Source organism: Oncorhynchus gorbuscha, linkage group LG21 (genome assembly GCF_021184085.1).
Source record: "Oncorhynchus gorbuscha isolate QuinsamMale2020 ecotype Even-year linkage group LG21, OgorEven_v1.0, whole genome shotgun sequence".
Lineage (NCBI taxonomy): Eukaryota > Metazoa > Chordata > Actinopteri > Salmoniformes > Salmonidae > Oncorhynchus > Oncorhynchus gorbuscha.
The window spans coordinates 8,485,895-8,508,282 of NC_060193.1; the positions used below are offsets into that span (position 1 = coordinate 8,485,895).

A 22,388-nucleotide genomic window follows, 5' to 3' on the forward strand; every position below is an offset into this window, starting at 1 on the left:
GAAGGTAGGTTCAAATCCCTGATTGGACAAGAGGGTTGTAGGTTCAAATCCCTGATTGGAGAAGAGGGTTGTAGGTTCAAATCCTTGGTTGGACGTAGGGCTGGGCGATATATCGAATTAATTAGATTCATTTCAATTTACGGTTTTGCGCGATATTCCAAATGTCTTTATCGCAAGAATCAAGGTTTTGTTACTTTTTGTTTTTCTGAGCGCTTAATTCCGCTTGTTCTCATGTTGTCTTTTTGGTCGTCTCCTTCTGTGCTGTGTCCCATTTACACCAGAGATCTGGATATAATGAAGAGATGCACGTCTCCGTCCTAACAATGAGAGTCATTGTCCCAAAGGCAGGAAACAAGTTTAGGTCCAATATAAGCCCATAGAAACACATTGGTCCTATTTTGGACAGATATAGGTGAGAGGTTTGCTTTGCCTCTTCCTATATGGTTTACACACACACACACACACACACACACACACACACACACACACACACACACACACACACACACACACACACACACACACACACACACACACACACACACACACACACACACACACACACACACACCAAGCCCCTCCCCCTGCCTCTCACGCCAACAAAGTTGAGGAGAGGGGAAAGGGATACCTAGAACAACAGTGTTGAGGAAAGAGGGAGGGAAAGGGGATACCTAGACAGTGTTGAGGAGAAAGGGGATACCTAGACAGTGTTGAGGGGGATACCTAGAAAGGGGATACCTAGACAGTGTTGAGGGAAAGGGGTGTTGATACCTAGACAGTGTTGAGGGGAAAGGGGATACCTAGTGTTGAGGGGAAAGGGGATACAGTGTTGAGGGGGGAAAGGTGTTGATACCTAGACAGTGTTGAGGGGAAAGGGGATACCTAGACAGTGTTGAGGAGGGGAGGGTGTTGAAAGGGATACCTAGACAGTGTTGAGGGAAAGGGGATACCTAGACAGTGTTGAAAAAGGGGATACCTAGACAGTGTTGAGGAGAGGGTTGAAAGGGGATACCTAGACAGTGTTGAGGGAAAGGGATACCTAGACAGTGTTGAAAGGGGATACCTAGACAGTGTTGAGGGGAAAGGGATACAGTGTTGAGGGAAAGGGGATACCTAGACAGGATACCTAGACAGTGTTGAGGGGAAAGGGGATACCTAGAGTGTTGAGGGGAAAGGGGATACCTAGACAGTGTTGAGGGGAAAGATACCTAGGTGTTGAAAGGGGATACCTAGACAGTGTTGAGGAAAGGGGATACCTAGACAGTGTTGAAAGGGGATACCTAGACAGTGTTGAGGGAAAGGGGATACCTAGACAGTGTTGAGGGGAAAGGGGATACCTAGACAGTGTTGAGGGGAAAGGGGATACCCTAGACAGTGTTGAAAGGGGATACCTAGACAGTGTTGAGGGGAAAGGGGATACCTAGACAGTGTTGAGGGAAAGGGGAAAGACAGTGTTGAGGGGAAAGGGGATACCTAGACAGTGTTGAGGGGAAAGGGGAAAGTGTTGAGGGAAAGGGGATACCTAGACAGTGTTGAGGGGAAAGGGGATACCTAGACAGTGTTGAGGGGAAAGGGGATACCTAGACAGTGTTGAGGGAAAGGGGATACCTAGACAGTGTTGAGGGGAAAGGGGATACCTAGACAGTGTTGAGGGGAAAGGGGATACCTAGACAGTGTTGAGGGAGATACCTAGTGTTGAGGTGTTGAGGAAAGGGGATACCTAGACAGTGTTGAGGGGGATACCTAGACAGTGTTGAGGAAAGGGGATACCTAGACAGTGTTGAGGAGAGGATACCTAGACAGTGTTGAGGGAAAGGGGATACCTAGAGGGGAAGGGGAGGGGATACCTAGACAGTGTTGAGGGAAAGGGAAAGGGAGGGATACCTAGACAGTGTTGAGGGAAAGGGGATACCTAGACAGTGTTGAGGGGAAAGGGGATACCTAGACAGTGTTGAGGAGAGGGGAAAGGGGATACCTAGACAGTGTTGAGGGGAAAGGGGATACCTAGACAGTGTTAAGGGGATACCTAGACAGTGTTGACAGGGGGGGAAGGGGATACCTAGACAGTGTTGAGGGAAAGGGGGGAAAGGGATACCTAGACAGTGTTGAGGGGAAAGGTGTTGATACCTAGACAGTGTTGAGGGAAAGGGGATACCTAGACAGTGTTGGGGAAAGGGGATACCTAGTGTTGACAGTGTTGAGGGAAAGGGGATACCTAGACAGTGTTGGGGAAAGGGGATACCTAGACAGTGTTGGGGAAAGGGGATGTTGGGGACCTAGACAGTGTTGGGTTGAAAAAGGCAGAAACCTAGACAGTGTTGGGGAAAGGGGATACCTAGACAGTGTTGGGGAAAGGGGATACCTAGACAGTGTTGAGGGGAAAGGGGATACCTAGACAGTGTTGGGGAAAGGGGATACCTAGACAGTGTTGGGGAAAGGGGATACCTAGACAGTGTTGAGGGAAAGGGGATACCTAGACAGTGTTGAGAGGGGAAAGGGGATACCTAGACAGTGTTGAGGAGAGGGGAAAGGGGATACCTAGACAGTGTTGAGAGGGGAAAGGGGATACCTAGTCAGTGTTGAGAGGGGAAAGGGATACCTAGACAGTGTTGAGAAAGGGGAAAGGTGTTGAGGGAGGGAAAGGGATACCTAGACAGTGTTGAGGGAAAAGGGGATACCTAGACAGTGTTGAGAGGGGAAAGGGGATACCTAGACAGTGTTGAGTGTTGAGGGGAAAGGGGATACCTAGACAGTGTTGAGGGGAAAGGGGATACCTAGACAGTGTTGAGAGGGGAAAGGGGATACCTAGACAGTGTTGAGAGGGGAAAGGGGATACAGTGTTGAGAGGGGAAAGGGGATACCTAGACAGTGTTGATACCTAGACAGTGTTGAGAGGGGAAAGGGGATACCTAGACAGTGTTGAGGAGAGGGGAAAGGGGATACCTAGACAGTGTTGAGGAAAGGGGATACCTAGACAGTGTTGAGGAAAGGGGATACCTAGACAGTGTTGAGGAGAGGGGAAAGGGGATACCTAGACAGTGTTGAGGAGAGGGGAAAGGGGATACCTAGTCAGTGTTGAGAGGGGAAAGGGGATACCTAGACAGTGTTGAGAGGGGAAAGGGGATACCTAGACAGTGTTGAGAGGGGAAAGGGGATACCTAGACAGTGTTGAGAGGGGAAAGGGGATACCTAGACAGTGTTGAGAGGGGAAAGGGGATACCTAGACAGTGTTGAGAGGGGGGGAAAGGGGATACCTAGACAGTGTTGAAAGGGGATACCTAGGTGTTGAAAGGGGATACCTAGTCAGTGTTGAGAGGGGAAAGGGGATACCTAGACAGTGTTGAGAGGGGAAAGGGGATACCTAGACAGTGTTGAGAGGGGATCACATCAACTCGCTATTTGCATTCGTGGTTTGGTCCAACAGAATGGGTCATACGGACACCAAAACACATGCAGACAGTATTTCACTGTAACAGAGGAGAAGATAACAATACTGTTTTTATGTCTCAACTACTCCAATTGAGACAGACACTAGTAAAACGAGAGTATCAATGAACATTGATTTTGGAAAATGAATGCTCAGTTTGTAGCGAGCGGCACTGGGGTAACCACGTTTCAGTCCAACACTGTTGGACCAGCTGTCTAGTCTGTGTTTTATACACGTGAAATAAGCACAATACACAATTATATAACCTGTTCTCCTTGTGAGAAATAATGTTTGGCCACTTGATTTCAACATCTGAACAGAGTGGACAGGCTAGCCTGCTGTTCAAACAGTGGAGAGGACAGAATGGGGTGTTCATAATGATTAGACTGTTCAACCTCGTTAGCTAGCAAATAGATCCAACTTGCCTAAACTTGAAATATAAACATTAGCTACTCACTAGCACGTGGGCTTGTGCTTGACCGAGAACTGTGTTAATGTTCTATAATGGCTGCTACCAGAAGTTGGTCATTATTAGTGAATGTGCATTTTGCATGGTTCTGGTTACATCTGTAACAAACAGGGCATTTTTATAAAACAGACTTGAAAGCCAAATCAGTGATTATTGCAACAACAAAAAAAACTTTGATATTTTTTAAAATATTTTTATTTTACTTTTATTTAAACTAGGCAAGTCAGTTAAGAACAAATTCTTATTTTCAATGACGGCCTAGGAACAGTGGGTTAACTGGTCTAGGAACAGTGGGTTAACTGCCTGTTCAGGGGCAGAAAGACAGATAAAATAATTATGATTGTGGAAGGCTTATATTTAACCTCGGTTTATCTTCACAAGCCCGGAATTCATAAGATTATTGCTGACTGATTGAAATGCAGTGTATTTGGTCTTTTAACTATACAACGTTTATTTAGATATGTGTCTTGAATCACCCATATGTTTGAAAAACTGTAGATATGATTTTTAGGCTATATCTCCCAGCCCTAGTTGTTGGTTCAAATCCCCGGATCAATGGGAAAATGTGGTAGGGGGGAGGGGCTTGAGGGGTTGGGTTGAAAGTTCAAAAATAAGAATTAATTTTTCTGTCCCAAGACAATATAAAATGAATAATCATCTCTATCTCTCTCTCCCCTCTACTGCTCTGTCCCTCTCTCTCCTCCTCAGGTTATCCGTCTATCAGATTGTATCTCTATCCTCCCTGCCCTCACTGAAGCCTGTCCCAAAGACAATATGTCTGCCTTTTGTGTGGAAACCAACGACAAGACTCATGTGCTCGCCGCAGAGAGAAACGTCAGCACAGAGTGGGTGGAGAAGATGTGTGAGATCGCCTTTGGGGTATGGAGTGAAGAAACACCTCTCTCGCTCTCTCTCTCTCCCTCATTATTTCTCTCTGTCTTTCTTTCTCTCTGTCTCACTCCCTCTGTTTCTGTGCTATGTGGGTTTTCAGTACCAGATACTGAGGGAACTTCCTTAGGTCTTCTAGCTGTCTAGCCGTTTAGCCTTCTAGCCGTTTAGCCTTCTAGCCGTTTAGCCTTCTAGCCGTTTAGCCGTCTAGCCTTTTAATATTCTAGCATTATAATCTTCTAGCCGTCTAGACTTTTAGCTGTCTAGCCTTTTAATATTCTAGCATTATAATCTTCTAGCCGTCTAGACTTTTAGCTGTCTAGCCTTTTAGCCTTCTAATCTATTAGCCGTCTAGCCTTTTAGCCGTCTAGCCTTTTAGCCGTCTAGCCTTTTAGCGGTCTAGCCTTTTAGCCGTCTAGCCTTTTAGCCGTCTAGCCTTTTAGCCGTCTAGCCTTTTAGCTGTCTAGCCTTTTAGCTGTCTAGCCTTTTAATCTTCTAACCTTTTAATCTTCTAGCCTTTTAATCTTCTAGCCTTTTAATCTTCTAGCCTTTTAATCTTCTAGCCTTTTAATCTTCTAGCCTTTTAGCTGTCTAGCCTTCTAGCCTTTTAGCCGTCTAGCCTTCTAGCTGTCTAGCCTTTTAATCTTTTAGCTGCCTAGCCTTTTAGCTGTCTAACCTTCTAGCCGTCTAACCTTTTAGCCGTCTAGCCTTTTAGCCGTCTAGCCTTTTAGCCGTCTAGCCTTTTAGCCGTCAAGCCTTTTAGCCGTCTAGCCTTTTAGCCGTCTAGCCTTCTAGCTGTCTAGCCTTTTAATCTTTTAGCTGCCTAGCCTTTTAGCTGTCTAACCTTCTAGCCGTCTAGCCTTTTAGCCGTCTAGCCTTTTAGCCGTCTAGCCTTTTAGCCGTCTAGCCTTTTAGCCGACTAGCCTTCTAGCCGTCTAGCCTTTTAATCTTCTAACCTTTTAATCTTCTAGCCTTTTAATATTCTAGCCTTTTAATATTCTAGCCTTTTAATATTCTAGCCTTTTAATATTCTAGCCTTTTAATATTCTAGCCTTCTAGCCTTTTAATATTCTAGCCTTTTAATATTCTAGCCTTTTAATATTCTAGCCTTTTAATCTTTTAGCTGTCTAGACTTTTAGCCGTCTAGCCTTTTAGCTGTCTAGCCTTTTAGCCGTCTAGCCTTCTAGCTGTCTAGCCTTTTAATCTTTTAGCTGCCTAGCCTTTTAGCTGTCTAACCTTCTAGCCGTCTAACCTTTTAATATTCTAGCCTTTTAGCCGTCTAGCCTTTTAGCTGTCTAGCCTTTTAATATTTTAGCTGTCTAGCCTTCTAGCCGTCTAGCCTTTTAGCCGTCTAGCCTTTTAGCCGTCTAGCCTTCTAGCTGTCTAGCCTTTTAATCTTTTAGCTGCCTAGCCTTTTAGCTGTCTAACCTTCTAGCCGTCTAACCTTTTAATATTCTAGCCTTTTAGCCGTCTAGCCTTTTAGCCGTCTAGCCTTTTAATATTCTAGCCTTTTAATATTCTAGCCTTTTAATATTCTAGCCTTTTAATATTCTAGCCTTTTAGCCGTCTAGCCTTTTAGCCGTCTAGCCTTTTAATCGTCTAGCCTTTTAATCGTCTAGCCTTTTAATATTCTAGCCTTTTAATATTCTAGCCTTTTAATATTCTAGCCTTTTAATATTCTAGCCTTCTAGCCTTTTAATATTCTAGCCTTCTAGCCTTTTAATATTCTAGCCTTTTAATCTTTTAGCTGTCTAGCCTTTTAGCTGTCTAGCCTTTTAGCCGTCTAGCCTTTTAGCTGTCTAGCCTTCTAGCTGTCTAGCCTTTTAATCTTTTAGCTGTTTAGCCTTTTAATCTTCTAACCTTTTAATCTTCTAGCCTTTTAATATTCTAGCCTTTTAATCTTCTAGCCTTTTAGCCGTCTAGCCGTCTAGCCTTTTAGCCGTCTAGCCTTTTAGCCGTCTAGCCTTTTAGCCGTCTAGCCTTTTAGCCGTCTAGCCTTTTAGCTGTCTAGCCTTTTAGCTGTCTAGCCTTTTAATATTTTAGCTGTCTAGCCTTCTAGCCTTTTAGCCGTCTAGCCTTTTAGCTGTCTAGCCTTCCAGCTGTCTAGCCTTTTAATCTTTTAGCTGTCTAGCCTTTTAGCTGTCTAACCTTCTGGCCGTCTAGCCTTTTAATATTCTAGCCTTCTAGCGGTCTAGCCTTCTAGCGGTCTAGCCTTCTAGCGGTCTAGCCTTTTAGCCGTCTAGCCTTTTAGCCGTCTAGCCTTCTAGCCGTCTAGCCTTCTAGCCTTCTAGCCGTCTAGCCTTCTAGCCGTCTAGCCTTCTAGCCGTCTAGCCTTTTAGCCGTCTAGCCTTTTAGCCGTCTAGCCTTTTAGCCGTCTAGCCTTCTAGCCGTCTAGCCTTTTAGCTGTCTAGCCTATTAATCTTTTAGCTGTGTAGCCTTTTAGCTGTCTAACCTTCTAGCCGTCTAGCCTTTTAATATTCTAGCCGTCTAGCGGTCTAGCCTTTTCGCCGTCTAGCCTTTTCGCCGTCTAGCCTTTTCGCCGTCTAGCCTTTTCGCTGTCTAGCCTTTTCGCTGTCTAGCCTTTTCGCCGTCTAGCCTTTTCGCCGTCTAGCCTTTTCGCCGTCTAGCCTTTTCGCCGTCTAGCCTTTTCGCCGTCTAGCCTTCTAGCTGTCTAGCCTTTTAGCTGTCTAGTCTTTTAATCTTCTAGCCTTCTAATCTTCTAGTCGTCTAGCCTTCTAGACTTTTAGCATTTTAATCTTCTAGCCTTTTAGTCTTCTAGCAGTCTAGCCTTTTAATATTCTAGCCTTTTAATATTCTAGCCTTTTAGCCGTCTAGCCTTTTAATATTCTAGCCTTTTAGCCGTCTAGCCTTTTAGCCGTCTAGCCTTTTAGCCGTCTAGCCTTCTAGCCTTTTAATCTTCTAGCCCTCTAGCCTTTTATTTGTCTAACCTTCTAGCCTTTTAATCTTCTAGCCGTCTAGCCTTTTAATCTTTTAGCTGCCTAGCCTTTTAGCTGTCTAACCTTCTAGCAGTCTAACCTTTTAATATTCTAGCCTTTTAGCCGTCTAGCCTTTTAATATTCTAGCCTTTTAATATTCTAGCCTTTTAATATTCTAGCCTTTTAATATTCTAGCCTTTTAGCCGTCTAGCCTTTTAGCCGTCTAGCCTTTTAATCGTCTAGCCTTTTAATCGTCTAGCCTTTTAATATTCTAGCCTTTTAATATTCTAGCCTTTTAATATTCTAGCCTTTTAATATTCTAGCCTTTTAATATTCTAGCCTTCTAGCCTTTTAATATTCTAGCCTTTTAATATTCTAGCCTTTTAATATTCTAGCCTTTTAATCTTTTAGCTGTCTAGCCTTTTAGCTGTCTAGCCTTTTAGCCGTCTAGCCTTTTAGCCGTCTAGCCTTTTAGCTGTCTAGCCTTTTAATCTTTTAGCTGTTTAGCCTTTTAATCTTCTAACCTTTTAATCTTCTAGCCTTTTAATATTCTAGCCTTTTAATCTTCTAGCCTTTTAGCCGTCTAGCCGTCTAGCCTTTTAGCCGTCTAGCCTTTTAGCCGTCTAGCCTTTTAGCTGTCTAGCCTTTTAGCTGTCTAGCCTTTTAATATTTTAGCTGTCTAGCCTTCTAGCCTTTTAGCCGTCTAGCCTTTTAGCTGTCTAGCCTTCCAGCTGTCTAGCCTTTTAATCTTTTAGCTGTCTAGCCTTTTAGCTGTCTAACCTTCTGGCCGTCTAGCCTTTTAATATTCTAGCCTTCTAGCGGTCTAGCCTTCTAGCGGTCTAGCCTTTTAGCGGTCTAGCCTTTTAGCCGTCTAGCCTTTTAGCCGTCTAGCCTTCTAGCCGTCTAGCCTTCTAGCCGTCTAGCCTTCTAGCCTTCTAGCCGTCTAGCCTTTTAGCCGTCTAGCCTTTTAGCCGTCTAGCCCTTTAGCCGTCTAGCCGTCTAGCCTTTTAGCCGTCTAGCCTTCTAGCCGTCTAGCCTTTTAGCTGTCTAGCCTATTAATCTTTTAGCTGTGTAGCCTTTTAGCTGTCTAACCTTCTAGCCGTCTAGCCTTTTAATATTCTAGCCGTCTAGCGGTCTAGCCTTTTCGCCGTCTAGCCTTTTCGCCGTCTAGCCTTTTCGCTGTCTAGCCTTTTCGCTGTCTAGCCTTTTCGCCGTCTAGCCTTTTCGCCGTCTAGCCTTTTCGCCGTCTAGCCTTCTAGCTGTCTAGCCTTCTAGCTGTCTAGCCTTCTAGCTGTCTAGCCTTTTAGCTGTCTAGTCTTTTAATCTTCTAGCCTTCTAATCTTCTAGTCGTCTAGCCTTCTAGACTTTTAGCATTTTAATCTTCTAGCCTTTTAGTCTTCTAGCAGTCTAGCCTTTTAATATTCTAGCCTTTTAATATTCTAGCCTTTTAGCCGTCTAGCCTTTTAATATTCTAGCCTTTTAGCCGTCTAGCCTTTTAGCCGTCTAGCCTTTTAGCCGTCTAGCCTTCTAGCCTTTTAATCTTCTAGCCCTCTAGCCTTTTATTTGTCTAACCTTCTAGCCTTTTAATCTTCTAGCCGTCTAGCCTTCTAATCTTCTAGCTGGCTAGCCTTTTAGCTGTCTAGCCGTCTAGCCTTTTAGCTGTCTAGCCTTCTAATCTTCTAGCCGGCTAGCCTTTTAGCTGTCTAGCCTTCTAATCTTCTAGCCTTTTAGCTGTCTAGCCTTCTAATCTTCTAGCCGTTTAGCCTTCTAGCATTGTAACGCTTCCAGCCCTTTGAGTATAGGGTGTAGGCTGAATATCAGTTAGAGATGTTCACCTCTACTGAGAAGGAGAAAAGGGAAGATACTCTTCGATACTAGATTTGCTCACTCAGTGTTTCTCTCTCTCCCTCCCTCTGTCTCTCTCTCCCTCTCTATCTGTCTCTCCACCCTCCCTCTCGCCCTCTCTCTGTCTCTCCCTTTCTCGCTCTCCCTCTCTGTCTGTCTCTCTCTCTCTCCCTTCCTCCCTCTGTCTCTCTCTCCCTCCCTCCCTCCCTCCCTCTGTCTCCCTCCCTCCCTCTGTCTCTCTCTTTCTCCCTCTGTCTCTCTCTGTAAGGTTGTAAAATGTGTGGAAAAGTACGATTCTTATGTGAATCTGAATTATAGCATTAACTGAATCAATTAATAATTTCTCTCGCCCCCTCTCTTTCTCCCCCGCACTCTTTTCTCTCTCTCTCTCTCTCTCTCTCTCTCTCTCTCTCTCTCTCTCTCTCTCTCTCTCTCTCTCTCTCTCTCTCTCTCTCTCTCTCTCTCTCTCTCTCTCTCTCTCTCAGGGGGTTAGTGGTAGCAGCAGTAGCGTGTCTGACTCTAACGGAAAGACTAATCTACAGATGGCTGAGAATCTCATCTATTCCAGCCGAGAAGAGGGTAAATACACACACACATACACACACACACAGCCACTAATACCCCGTGAGTTTTGTGAGTGGATTGAGCCACACTTCTTCCACAAACAGTGGTTATGGACTAATCATTTCTTAGCAACGTTCATATCAACAAGACTCTGTGGAGACCGGATTAGCTTTCTTAATCAAATCACCTCAGTGTCCCAAATGGTCAACACAGCCCCTCCCTTTCACAGACACTGTACAGTGAGTCTGTCTGTTGACATATATTTATATGGACAAGCTGGGGGAAGGTACAGCATTTCAAGGTTTTATTATTATTATAATTATTAATTAGACTGTCTTGTAAATGTTCCCAGCTAAAAGCTGAATTGCAGTATACAGACAAAAAACGAAGAAGAAAAATATGGAGAATGGAAGTCTTAAAGTTCTGTTGAGGGAAAAGCAGGGTTGTACAGCGTTCATCGCTATGGTGATGCAACAAACTGTCACTTTCTGTTCAAGGCTGACTGACAAACGAAAAGGCCAAGGGTTAAAAAAAGAACACACATTTTAAACCACAAGACCTGCAGTTTTATTTGAATCTAGAATGGTTTAATTCTACTTCTAACTTCCCTTTACATTTAAATTGCTAAACAGATTGTGAAAATAGTGTGGAAGGCAAGTCTTCTGAACGACACTCCTGCTTTCTCAGTCTGTGTTCTTTGTAGACTAGTCCCTGGCATTGGGTTCATCACTGTCTCTAGAGGAAAGTGGAGACTACTGGGGAAAACAACTGGAGAAAACACACTCTCTCTCTCTCTGTCCCCCTTTCTCTCTCTGTCTCTCTGTCTCTCTCTGTCCCTCTCTCTCTCTCTCTGTCCCTCTCTCTCTCTCTCTGTCCCTCTCTCTCTCTCGCTGTGTCTCTCTCTCTCTCCCTCCCTCTCTCTCTGTCCCTCTCTGTCTCTCTCTGTCCCTCTCTCTCTCTCTGTCCCTCTCTCTCTCTCTCGCTGTGTCTCTCTCTCTCTCCCTCCCTCTCTCTCTGTCTCTCTGTCCCCCTTTCTCTCTCTGTCTCTATCTGTCCCTCTCTCTCTCTCGCTGTGTCTCTCTCTCTCTCTCTGTCCCCCTTTCTCTCTCTCTGTCCCCCTTTCTCTCTCTCTGTCCCCCTTTCTCTCTCTCTGTCCCCCTTTCTCTCTGTCCCCCTTTCTCTCTGTCTCTCTCTCTCTGTCTCTGTCTCTCTGTCTCTCTCTCTCTCTCAAATGAAGGTTCGATTTATGGATTTGTCCCTTACCCCTCTCTCTCTCCCCCTCTACAGTGAATGAGTTCTGGGTAAGTGTGCAGAGGACCGAGGCCTCAGAGCGTTGTGGTCTGTTGGGAACCTACTGGCTGAAGGCTGACAATGACAGTCTTATACTGAAGGAGTCCAGGACCAAGAGCAGTCTACTGATCTGGCCCTACAAACTACTGAGGAGATATGGACGTGACAAGGTGGGTTTATACACACACACACACACACACACACACACACACACACACACACACACACACACACACACACACACACACACACACACACACACACACACACACACACACACACACACACACACACACACACACACACACACACACACACACACACACACACACACACACACCAGCTTTTTCCGTTAGGAAAATGTGGCGCCCGACAACGTGACCAGGAAGATTTTAATTTCCCAGTCATTTGAGAAATGCACCAGACCCATATACATTGGGTGAGTAACCTATTAGGGAGGTCCCAACCACGGTGCTCAGAATGACACAAATCACATGTAGATTATGGTAATTCATATTAACAGAACCTACAACTCCTGTAATGGAGCAGCCAATAAAACGTCATTTTCAAACATTTGCCAAAATACAATTTGTGAGAAATCACCATTCTAAACAGAGCACCTGATGCCAGCATTATATGACAGAGATTAACATCTCCTTTCGAAACGTAGAAAGACGATGAATCTGAAGATGCAACAACTAGGATTGGTCGCAAATATGACTAGGATTGTGCTTTTGGCTTCTGGACAATGAATGAAAGAAAGTTCAAGTGAAAACCAATGTAACAGGAGATAAAATGGCATATGAGGAAGTCCTTTCACAGGCAGCACGTGACAAAACAACTAGCTGATTATTGAGTTGCTGCTGGCAGTGAAAAAACATCTCAAATATGTGAAGATAATGTGTCTTGAGTATCATTTAAAATGTTGAGGAGGAGTCTGTGGTGAAGATAGCCTATAGCTGTGTCCCTCTCCAGAATCCACTCAGCTCCTCAGTCCCCTCACTGTTTTGTTGTTGCACTGAAACATGTAATAAATCCCTGCTAAATGCAGGTTTTAACTAAGTAAACAACACCGATGAGGATGATCTACATGATCAGTCTCTGTGTGTGAAATTAAAAGTGGTGGATGTGAACCTGACTCACAGCTAAAACATGTAAAGAAAGCAATCCAATGTTATTTGTTGCCTAGACTTTACTGCAAATGACACTCATGTCTTGAGAAAAAAACAATACACTACTATTGCAGTTAGCCATGACAGCCTTTATAACATAATGCTCGTTACCATGACAGCCTTTATAACAGAATGCTCGTTACCATGACAGCCTTTATAACAGAATGCTCGTTACCATGGCAGCCTTTATAACAGAATGCTCGTTACCATGACAGCCTTTATAACAGAATGCTCGTTACCATGACAGCCTTTATAACAGAATGCTTGTTACCATGACAGCCTTTATAACAGAATGCTTGTTACCATGACAGCCTTTATAATAGAATGCTTGTGACCTCACATAAATATTGCACTTGGGAAAACAACATCTTAAAGTAGAAATATAATGAAACAAACAGGCATTGTATTTTTGTTCCATTATAGTGGCCACTACAGTAGACATCAATCAAGTGCACAAGGCTACATTGTTTTTGTTTTTTTAACCTTTATTTAACTAGGCAAGTCAGTTAAGAACAAATTCTTATTTACAATGACGGCCTGGGAACAGTGGGTTAACTGCCTGTTCAGGGGCAGAATGACAGATTTGTACCTTGTCAGCTCGGGGGTTTGAACTTGCAACCTTCCGGTTACTAGTCCAACGCTCTAACCACTAAGCTACGCTGCCGCCCCACATGTGTGCAAAAATAACGTTCAGAGTAAAAAAAAATGTTATAATTCCCCCTCACTCACACCACAAGTGTTACTGTCAAGTTGAACACAACAAAAGCAATATCTCTGGGCAACACTGCACATTATTACATTGTACACTTTCTGCCTGTGGACATTTGTTCTACAATGTGCCAGCAGAGCAAGATACCCTTTGTTGGCATAGATGGTCTCTTTCAGTCAGAGAGGACACCTGGGACAACCCCTGTTTAGTATTGAACGAGGGAAAGTGTGTGGTGTTCCTTTTCACGTCTATAGTGGCATCCAGCTTAAACCAGGCCCAGCTCCAGCTCCAGCTCCACTTGATCCCTGAATCCACTGTTTAAAACCTCTCTGGGATAGGTGGGACATTAGCGTCTGACAGCCTGCCTAACATATTCTTTTTTTTTTTCACCCGGTCAATTTGGCCGGTAACAATTTTATTTATCTACTTTTTTCATTATTATTTTTTTATACTGACCAAAAGCCTGCCATTATTGGCTATCGGAACCTCTGACACACAGGTGTATGGATGCCGAACGCACGCACACACTCATTTTAACATTCTGTCATAAAAAGCATGTTCAACTTCATAAAAAACATGTTTTCCCGTCTTAAGAGGTACGTTTTTTTTAATATATATTTTTTTAAACTATAGTCAAGTGCAAAATAAAGTAACAGGGTTGACCGTAAGAGGGTTAACGATTTCTTCTTAAATGAGCCTTAAATCCCCTTGTTAAAGGGGGAATGGAAGCTTGTTGTGTGCAACAGGAAGTTGCAATTGAATGGAAGCTTCATCCTTTTTTTTTGTCATTGTGAATTCATTTCTAGCCTGTCTGTCTATGCATAACAGGTTGGACGTGTTTTTCTCACCTGCTTTTACTCTATGATTTGAATATTAGATGTTCAGTGGTTATTTTATTTATTTTTAATTGAGTAGTTTCACCATATTAAAACGAGAGGTCAGTTCATGTAACATGGTTGACCTGAAAATGAGTTAAAGACGTAAATTTAATCCCTAATTAAATAAAGTAAATAATAATCTTCGGAACTTTGGACTTTGTCAAAGCAACACAATAACTAGGGCTTTACAATGATGGTGAAAACCTGGAGAAATGTTGGGATGAAGTGGGTTCACATCTTCCTAGAAGTGACACAGGGTTTGCTGAATTCTGGCACTTTAGCAAACCTATATTCATATAAAAATCAGATTGATTTCATGTAAAGGATACCCAACTAAATGAGGGATACAAAGTAAAACATTTAAAAAGTCATTTTATCAATGCAAGATATTTAAGCTTAGATGTCATTTTTTGCAGTGAAACATGTGCGTCGCCGTCGTTTATACACAGTTTTGTTGAAATAAACATGTTTCCAACCCCTAAATCGCACACTCAAACTGTAAATATGAGAGAAAGTATGACCTGAATTTGTCTATTTTTATATATATATATATATATATATATATATATATATATATATATATAAAGCCCATAATACAACACATTTTGGAAGGTGGTGACCAACGATGTACACCGAATTGACAAAAGTGATCCACTGGAATGCGCCCAGAGAGCGGGGTGCTAAGTAAGGTCTATGGTTTTAAAACAGATACAGCTACCTGGGGTTATTACTAATACCACTACTTATTACTATTACCACCCCCTGGAGTTATTACTATTACCACTACTTATTACTATTACCACTACTTATTACTATTACCACTGCCTGGGGTTATTACTATTACCACTGCTTATTACTATTACCACTGCCTGGGGTTATTACTATTGCCACTACTTGGGGTTATTACTATTACCACTACCTGGGGTTATTACTATTACCACTGCCTGGGGTTATTACTATTACCACCACCTGGGGTTATTACTATTACCACTACCTGGGGTTATTACTATTACCACTACCTATTCCTATTACCACTACCTGGGGTTATTACTATTACCACCACCTGGGGTTATTACTATTACCACTACCTATTACAATTACCACTACCTGGGGTTATTACTATTACCACTACCTGGAGTTATTACTATTACCACTACCTATTACTATTACCATTACCACTACCTATTACTATTACCACTACCTGGGGTTATTACTATTACCACTGCCTGGGGTTATTACTATTGCCACTACTTGGGGTTATTACTATTACCACTACCTGGGGTTATTACTATTACCACTGCCTGGGGTTATTACTATTACCACTGCCTGGGGTTATTACTATTACCACTGCCTGGGGTTATTACTATTACCACTGCCTGGGGTTATTACTATTACAACTACCTATTCCTATTACCACTACCTGGGGTTATTACTATTACCACCACCTGGGGTTATTACTATTACCACTACCTATTACAATTACCACTACCTGGGGTTATTACTATTACCACTACCTGGGGTTATTACTATTACCACTACCTGGGGTTATTACTATTACCACTACCTATTACTATTACCACTACCTGGGGTTATTACTATTACCACTACCTATTACTATTACCACTACCTGGGGTTATTACTATTACCACCACCTGGGGTTATTACTATTACCACCACCTGGGGTTATTACTATTACCACCACCTGGGGTTATTACTATTACCACCACCTGGGGTTATTACTATTACCACCACCTGGGGTTATTACTATTACCACTACCTGGGGTTATTACTATTACCACTACCTATTCCTATTACCACTACCTGAGGTTATTACTATTACCACTACCTGAGGTTATTACTATTACCACTACCTGGGGTTATTACTATTACCACTACCCGTGGTTATTACTATTACCACTACCTGGGGTTATTACTATTACCACTACCTATTACTATTACCACTACCTGGGGTTATTACTATTACCACCACCTGGGGTTATTACTATTACCACTACCTGGGGTTATTACTATTACCACTACCTATTACTATTACCACTACCTGGGGTTATTACTATTACCACCACCTGGGGTTATTACTATTACCACTACCTGGGGTTATTACTATTACCACTACCTGGGGTTATTACTATTACCACTGCCTGGGGTTATTACTATTACCACTACCTGGGTTATTACTATTACCACTACCTGGGGTTATTACTATTACCACTACCTGGGGTTATTACTATTACCACTACCCGTGGTTATTACTATTACCACTACCTGGGGTTATTACTATTACCACTACCTATTACTATTACCTGGGGTTATTACTATTACCACCACCTGGGGTTATTACTATTACCACTACCTGGGGTTATTACTATTACCACTACCTATTACTATTACCACTACCTGGGGTTATTACTATTACCACTACCTGGGGTTATTACTATTACCACCACCTGGGGTTATTACTATTACCACTACATGGGGTTATTACTATTACCACTACCTGGGATTATTACTATTACCACTGCCTGGGGTTATTACTATTACCACTACCTGGGTTATTACTATTGCCACTACCTGGGGTTATTACTATTACCACTACCTGGGGTTATTACTATTACCACTACCTGGGGTTATTACTATCACCACTACCTGGGGTTATTACTATCACCACTACCTATTACTATTACCACTACCTGGGGTTATTACTATTACCACTACCTGGGGTTATTACTATTACCACTACCTGGGGTTATTACTATTACCACCACCTGGGGTTATTACTATTACCACTACCTATTACTATTACCACTACCTGGGGTTATTACTATTACCACTACCTATTACTATTACCACTACCTGGGGTTATTACTATTACCACTACCTATTACTATTACCACTACCTGGGGTTATTACTATTACCACTACCTGGGGTTATTACTATTACCACTACCTGGGGTTATTACTATTACCACTACCTGGGGTTATTACTATTACCACTACCTGGGGTTATTACTATTACCACTACCTATTAATATTACCACTACCTGGGGTTATTACTATTACCACTACCTATTAATATTACCACCACCTGGGGTTATTACGATTACCACCACCTGGGGTTATTACTATTACCACTACCTGGGGTTATTCCTATTACCACTACCTATTAATATTACCACTACCTGGGGTTATTCCTATTACCACTACCTGGGGTTATTACTATTACCACTACCTATTAATATTACCACTACCTGGGGTTATTACTATTACCACTACCTATTAATATTACCACTACCTGTGGTCCTTCTGTAGCTCAGTTGGTAGAGCATGGCGCTTGTAACGCCAGGGTAGTGGGTTCGATCCCCGGGACCACCCATACGTAGAATGTATGCACACATGACTGTAAGTCGCTTTGGATAAAAGCGTCTGCTAAATGGCATATATATATACATATATATTACATTATTATTCCTATTACCACTACCTATTAATATTACCACTACCTGGGGTTATTACTATTACCACTACCTGGGGTTATTACTATTACCACTACCTGGGGTTATTACTATTACCACTGCCTATTACAATTACCACTACCTGGGTTATTACTATTACCACCACCTGGGGTTATTACTATTACCACTACCTGAGGTTATTACTATTACCACTACCTGAGGTTATTACTATTACCACTACCTGGGGTTATTACTATTACCACTACCTGGGGTTATTACTATTACCACTACCTGGGGTTATTACTATTACCACCACCTGGGGTTATTACTATTGCCACTACCTGGGGTTATTACTATTACCACTGCCTGGGGTTATTACTATTACCACTGCCTGGGGTTATTACTATTACCACTGCCTGGGGTTATTACTATTGCCACTACTTGGGGTTATTCCTATTACCACTACAACAACCACCCGAGCCACTGCCTGTTCACCCCGCTATCATCCAGGCGAGGTCAGTACATGTGCATCAAAGCTGGGACTGAAAAACATCTATCTCAAAGCCATCAAGACTGTTAAATAGCCATCACTAGCCGGTAACCACCCGGTTACTCAACCCTGCACCTTAGAGGCTGCTGCCCTATGTACATAGCCATGGTCACTTTAATAATGGAACACTGGTCACTTTAATAATGGAACACTGGTCACTTTAATAATGGAACACTGGTCACTTTAATAATGGAACACTGGTCACTTTAATAATGGAACACTGGTCACTTTAATAATGGAACACTGGTCACTTTAATAATGGAACACTGGTCACTTTAATAATGGAACACTGGTCACTTTAATAATGGAACACTGGTCACTTTAATAATGGAACACTGGTCACTTTAATAATGGAACACTGGTCACTTTAATAATGGAACACTGGTCACTTTAATAATGGAACACTGGTCACTTTAATAATGGAACACTGGTCACTTTAATAATGGAACACTGGTCACTTTAATAATGGAACACTGGTCACTTTAATAATGTTTACATGCTGCTTTACTCATGTCATATGTATATACTGTATTATATACTACTGCATTTTAGTCAATGCCACTCCTACATTGCTCGTCCTAATTTTTTAATATATTTCTTAATTTCATTATTTTACTTTTAGATGTGTGAGTATTGTTGTGAATTGTTAGATACTACTGCGCTGTTGGAGCAAGAAACACATGCATTTCGCTTCACCCGCAATAACATCTGCAAAATATTTGTATTTGACCTGTGGGTTTTTACTTCATAACCGTGATGGTGACTTGCTTTCTTTCAGTCATTGGCTTTAGAGATGTTTTTTAGGAGATGGGTGTTGTTGTCAGCTGCTGTTTTGTTTATACGGCCTGATGTCTTGTCTTATGAATCGTATCAATTTCACAATAACATTTCACAGACTAGAGACAATAACACTAAGTTATTATACATTTTATCATCAAATGAAAGCTTGTTTGTCCCTCACTCCAGGGGACGCTATCTGACCTATAGAATGTAGATTATGTTGTATAATGTTTGTTTGTTTGTTTCTTTTGTTTTCAGGTGATGTTTTCGTTCGAGGCAGGGCGGCGCTGCGATTCTGGTCCGGGGAACTTCAACTTCGAGACCAAACAGGGTAACGAGATCTTCTTCATCGTGGAGCAGGCCATCCAATCACAGAAAGCCCTGGCCGAGGAGTGCCACTCCAGCTACCATTTTAGCAGCCTGGAATCCGACCCTGGCCTTGCCCTCATTCAGCAACGCAGCTCCGTGGCAACGGGAGGTGGCCTGGTAGTCGACGGCAACACCAGTAACCGGGATCTGGATGGGGATTCCAGTTCCGGAGGGAGTAAGCCCGGATCAGCCGATGGAGTGTTCGGGAGGAGGGAGGGAGATGGAGGGAAGAGCCAAAATCAGAACCAAAAAGGCAGGAGTCTACCAGAGCCACCGCCGTTGGTGATAGGAATGGGGGGGACGCCCCCGCGCTCACCCATGCCTCGAGGAGGTTAGTCTCATCATGTTTAGTGTACTTTTAGAATCATACTCATTTTAATGTGACTGGGGGTTTTGAAAAGTGCCTAAAATTAGATGTATTATTGTACGCTCTGGATAAGAGCGTCTGCTAAATGACTTAAATGTAAATGTATGTAAATGTAAGTAGGAGGAAGTTGTGATTTGATTGTAAACGTTTGATGTTTTCTCTCTTTGTTTTAAATACTTTGATTGTTGTCTTTTTTTCGTGACTGTGTGTACATGCTGATGATTATTATATTTGTTACTATATTTGTTGTCTTAGGTAAAGGAGTCGGAGCGACCTCGTCTCAAGAGGAACAGGGGAGTGTGTACTCTGAACCCGCTGACTCAGTCCGTCTCTCCTCTCTCTCCTCCGGCGACTGTCTCTATTCTGACCCTGTGGATACAATCAAGACACAGACCCCCAACTCCCTAAACCTTCCAATCCCCATCCCTCGACTCCGACCCCTCGGCGACGAGGGAGGGGTCACCGGGATTGGGGGTCGTAACCACGGCAACAACCAGCCCGACCCTCTCTATTCGGACCTCTATGATCGAATCAGTTTGGATCTGATACAGAAGATGGGTGTTATGGGGGTGGAGGAAGGAGGAGGAGGGAGAGGGAGAGGAGGGAGAGGAGGAGGGGGGAGAGGAGGAGGGGGGAACATGCGTTCTCTCGGGGGTCAGGCGGAAGGAGCATCGTCAACGTCACTCACCGACGCCGAACACATCTATGATGAACCAGAGGGGCGAGCAGGAGGTGGTGTTTTGGGTAAAGACAGCCCTCCTCCTCAGCTCCACGAGGGGCTCTACAATCTGCCTACAGACAACTACGCAGTCCCCTCCTATGGAAAACAACCACAGCCTCCCCTTGTCATCAGAGGACCAGGGGGCTCCAAGTGGCCACCCAAGCCTGCTACAACCCCCAAGCCCAAAAAGGCTGCTCTTCCTCGGAAGGATCCCGTGCCTCTGCCCCTGGGGAAGGCTGGGCCTGGAGGTCCAACTAACCTGAACAATAATAACAGTAGCGAAGGAGGGGCCTGGGGTGTAGTTGGGGGAGGGGGAGACCGGGCCAGGGGTGTAGGTGGGGAAGGAGGAGGGGAAGGTAGGCACACAGAGCTCTACAGTAAAGTGTCAAGACACAAGCCCCCTCCCAATCCCTGGTACCCCCACACCGGCCTGCGATCCCCTGATATCATCTATGACAATCTGGGAGACATTTAAGCCCCAAACAGGACTGGATGGTTGTATTCATGAGGCACCAAATGGAAGAAAACGGACTGAAACAGTGAGGACAACCTGGGACTCCATTTTGAACACGACCAGGCAGATTAAAAAGTGGTGGCTTGATCGCGATCTTCTCCTGTTGCATCTTGGGACATGTAGTTCAGGGAAGACGTGTACCATACCATGGTTGCAAGCAAAGCTAACCAAGAGGACATGGGACGTGTGTGTGGAATGTTTTGGTCAAACACAACAGTTGGCCAACAGAAACCTCTGTGGCTAAGCAGACAGAGACACAGGTTGTGTCCCAAAGAGCACCCTATTCCCTAATATAGTGCACTACTTTGAACCAGGACCCTATAGACCCTGGTTAAAAAGAGTGTACTTCATAGAGAATAGGACACATATTTGGGACGCACACTCAGAAGTGGGAAATACTTATGTGGTTGCAGCAAGTTGAGTGTTCTGCGTGTCAGCGGGAGACGTGTGTGTGTGTGGCTGTGTCAATGTTGACTATGCACTTACTGGAAAGACTATAACATGTTTCTGCTTTGTAAACTGATATGATGCTAATCACTCATCATAATCTGTAACCTTCAAACAGACATTTTAGAGCAAAAAAAACTGTGATTGTTATTTTTTTCATCATCACGTCTAAACTATGGAGACTCAACTGTTGGAGATCGAGAACTCGTGAAATGGGGGACTTTCAGAATTGGGACCTCAATGGACACAACATGTGATTGTTTTGTCTGTGTCCCAAGTGGCACTATGTTCCCTATTTGGTGCATTACTTTTGACTAGAGTCCTATGGGCCCTGGTCAAAAGTAGTGCACTTCATAGGGAATAGGGCACCCTTTGTTCAATGTTGTACCTATCTCCAGCTACTAAACATGTAATGCAGGTGTGTGTGGTTTTTTTTCTTTCTTTCTGTGTGTCAAAAACAGCTGTGCTGTGTTGTAAATATGATAAAAATTCTATTAATAAAAATCTGAGAAATTTTTTTACCTATATTTAGTGTTTTCCATCTAAAGCAAAATTCATTCCAACTACAGTGTCACAGATTGAACAGTTGTTGGCTGCTGAATTATAAAACCTATTGGTCAAAAGAAACTCAAAATAGCTGCGTGTGCGTGTGCGTGTGTGTGGACTATCCCTATAGAATAGTCAGATAAGACTCGAGGGGAATATTTTTGATTTCTTTGACAGATGTGACCTTTGGATTGGACCGGAGTGTGTTTTGTAACGAGTTGAACCAGAGTTTAATGAGGAAGACAGAAGTTTTTATGTCTGCTCCCTCGTTTCGAAACTACAGGTTAAACTGTGCGTATGTGGGTCTGTATAGGGTTGAGAGAGGAGGGCAAAGTGATGGACAGACCAGGGATTCAGAAAGATGGGGGGGGGTGTATCTAAAATATAATCGCGAGGTAAAGGAGCAGGAGCTGGAGGGAAAGAGAGAAGAGAAAGACAGGAAAGTT

At 43.2% G+C, this 22,388-nt stretch overlaps 1 protein-coding gene across 2 annotated transcripts in view; it reads left to right on the plus strand.

The window, feature by feature from the left end:
• dok1b (docking protein 1b) overlaps positions 1 to 21,921 on the plus strand; it is a 40,472-nt gene extending 18,551 nt beyond the window's left edge. The window contains exons 2-7 of one of the 2 annotated variants that reach the window (XM_046318794.1): positions 1 to 4; positions 4,605 to 4,775; positions 10,051 to 10,144; positions 11,417 to 11,589; positions 19,237 to 19,678; positions 19,970 to 21,921. The exon at positions 1 to 4 is cut by the window's left edge and continues 122 nt beyond it. In XM_046318794.1, the coding sequence (XP_046174750.1) occupies positions 1 to 4; positions 4,605 to 4,775; positions 10,051 to 10,144; positions 11,417 to 11,589; positions 19,237 to 19,678; positions 19,970 to 20,910 (1,825 nt within the window). In that variant the 3' untranslated portion in view covers positions 20,911 to 21,921. The remainder of the gene's footprint in view (positions 5 to 4,604; positions 4,776 to 10,050; positions 10,145 to 11,416; positions 11,590 to 19,236; positions 19,679 to 19,969) is intronic. The other variant, XM_046318796.1, reaches the window with a different exon arrangement.
• The last annotated feature ends 467 nt before the right edge of the window (positions 21,922 to 22,388 follow it).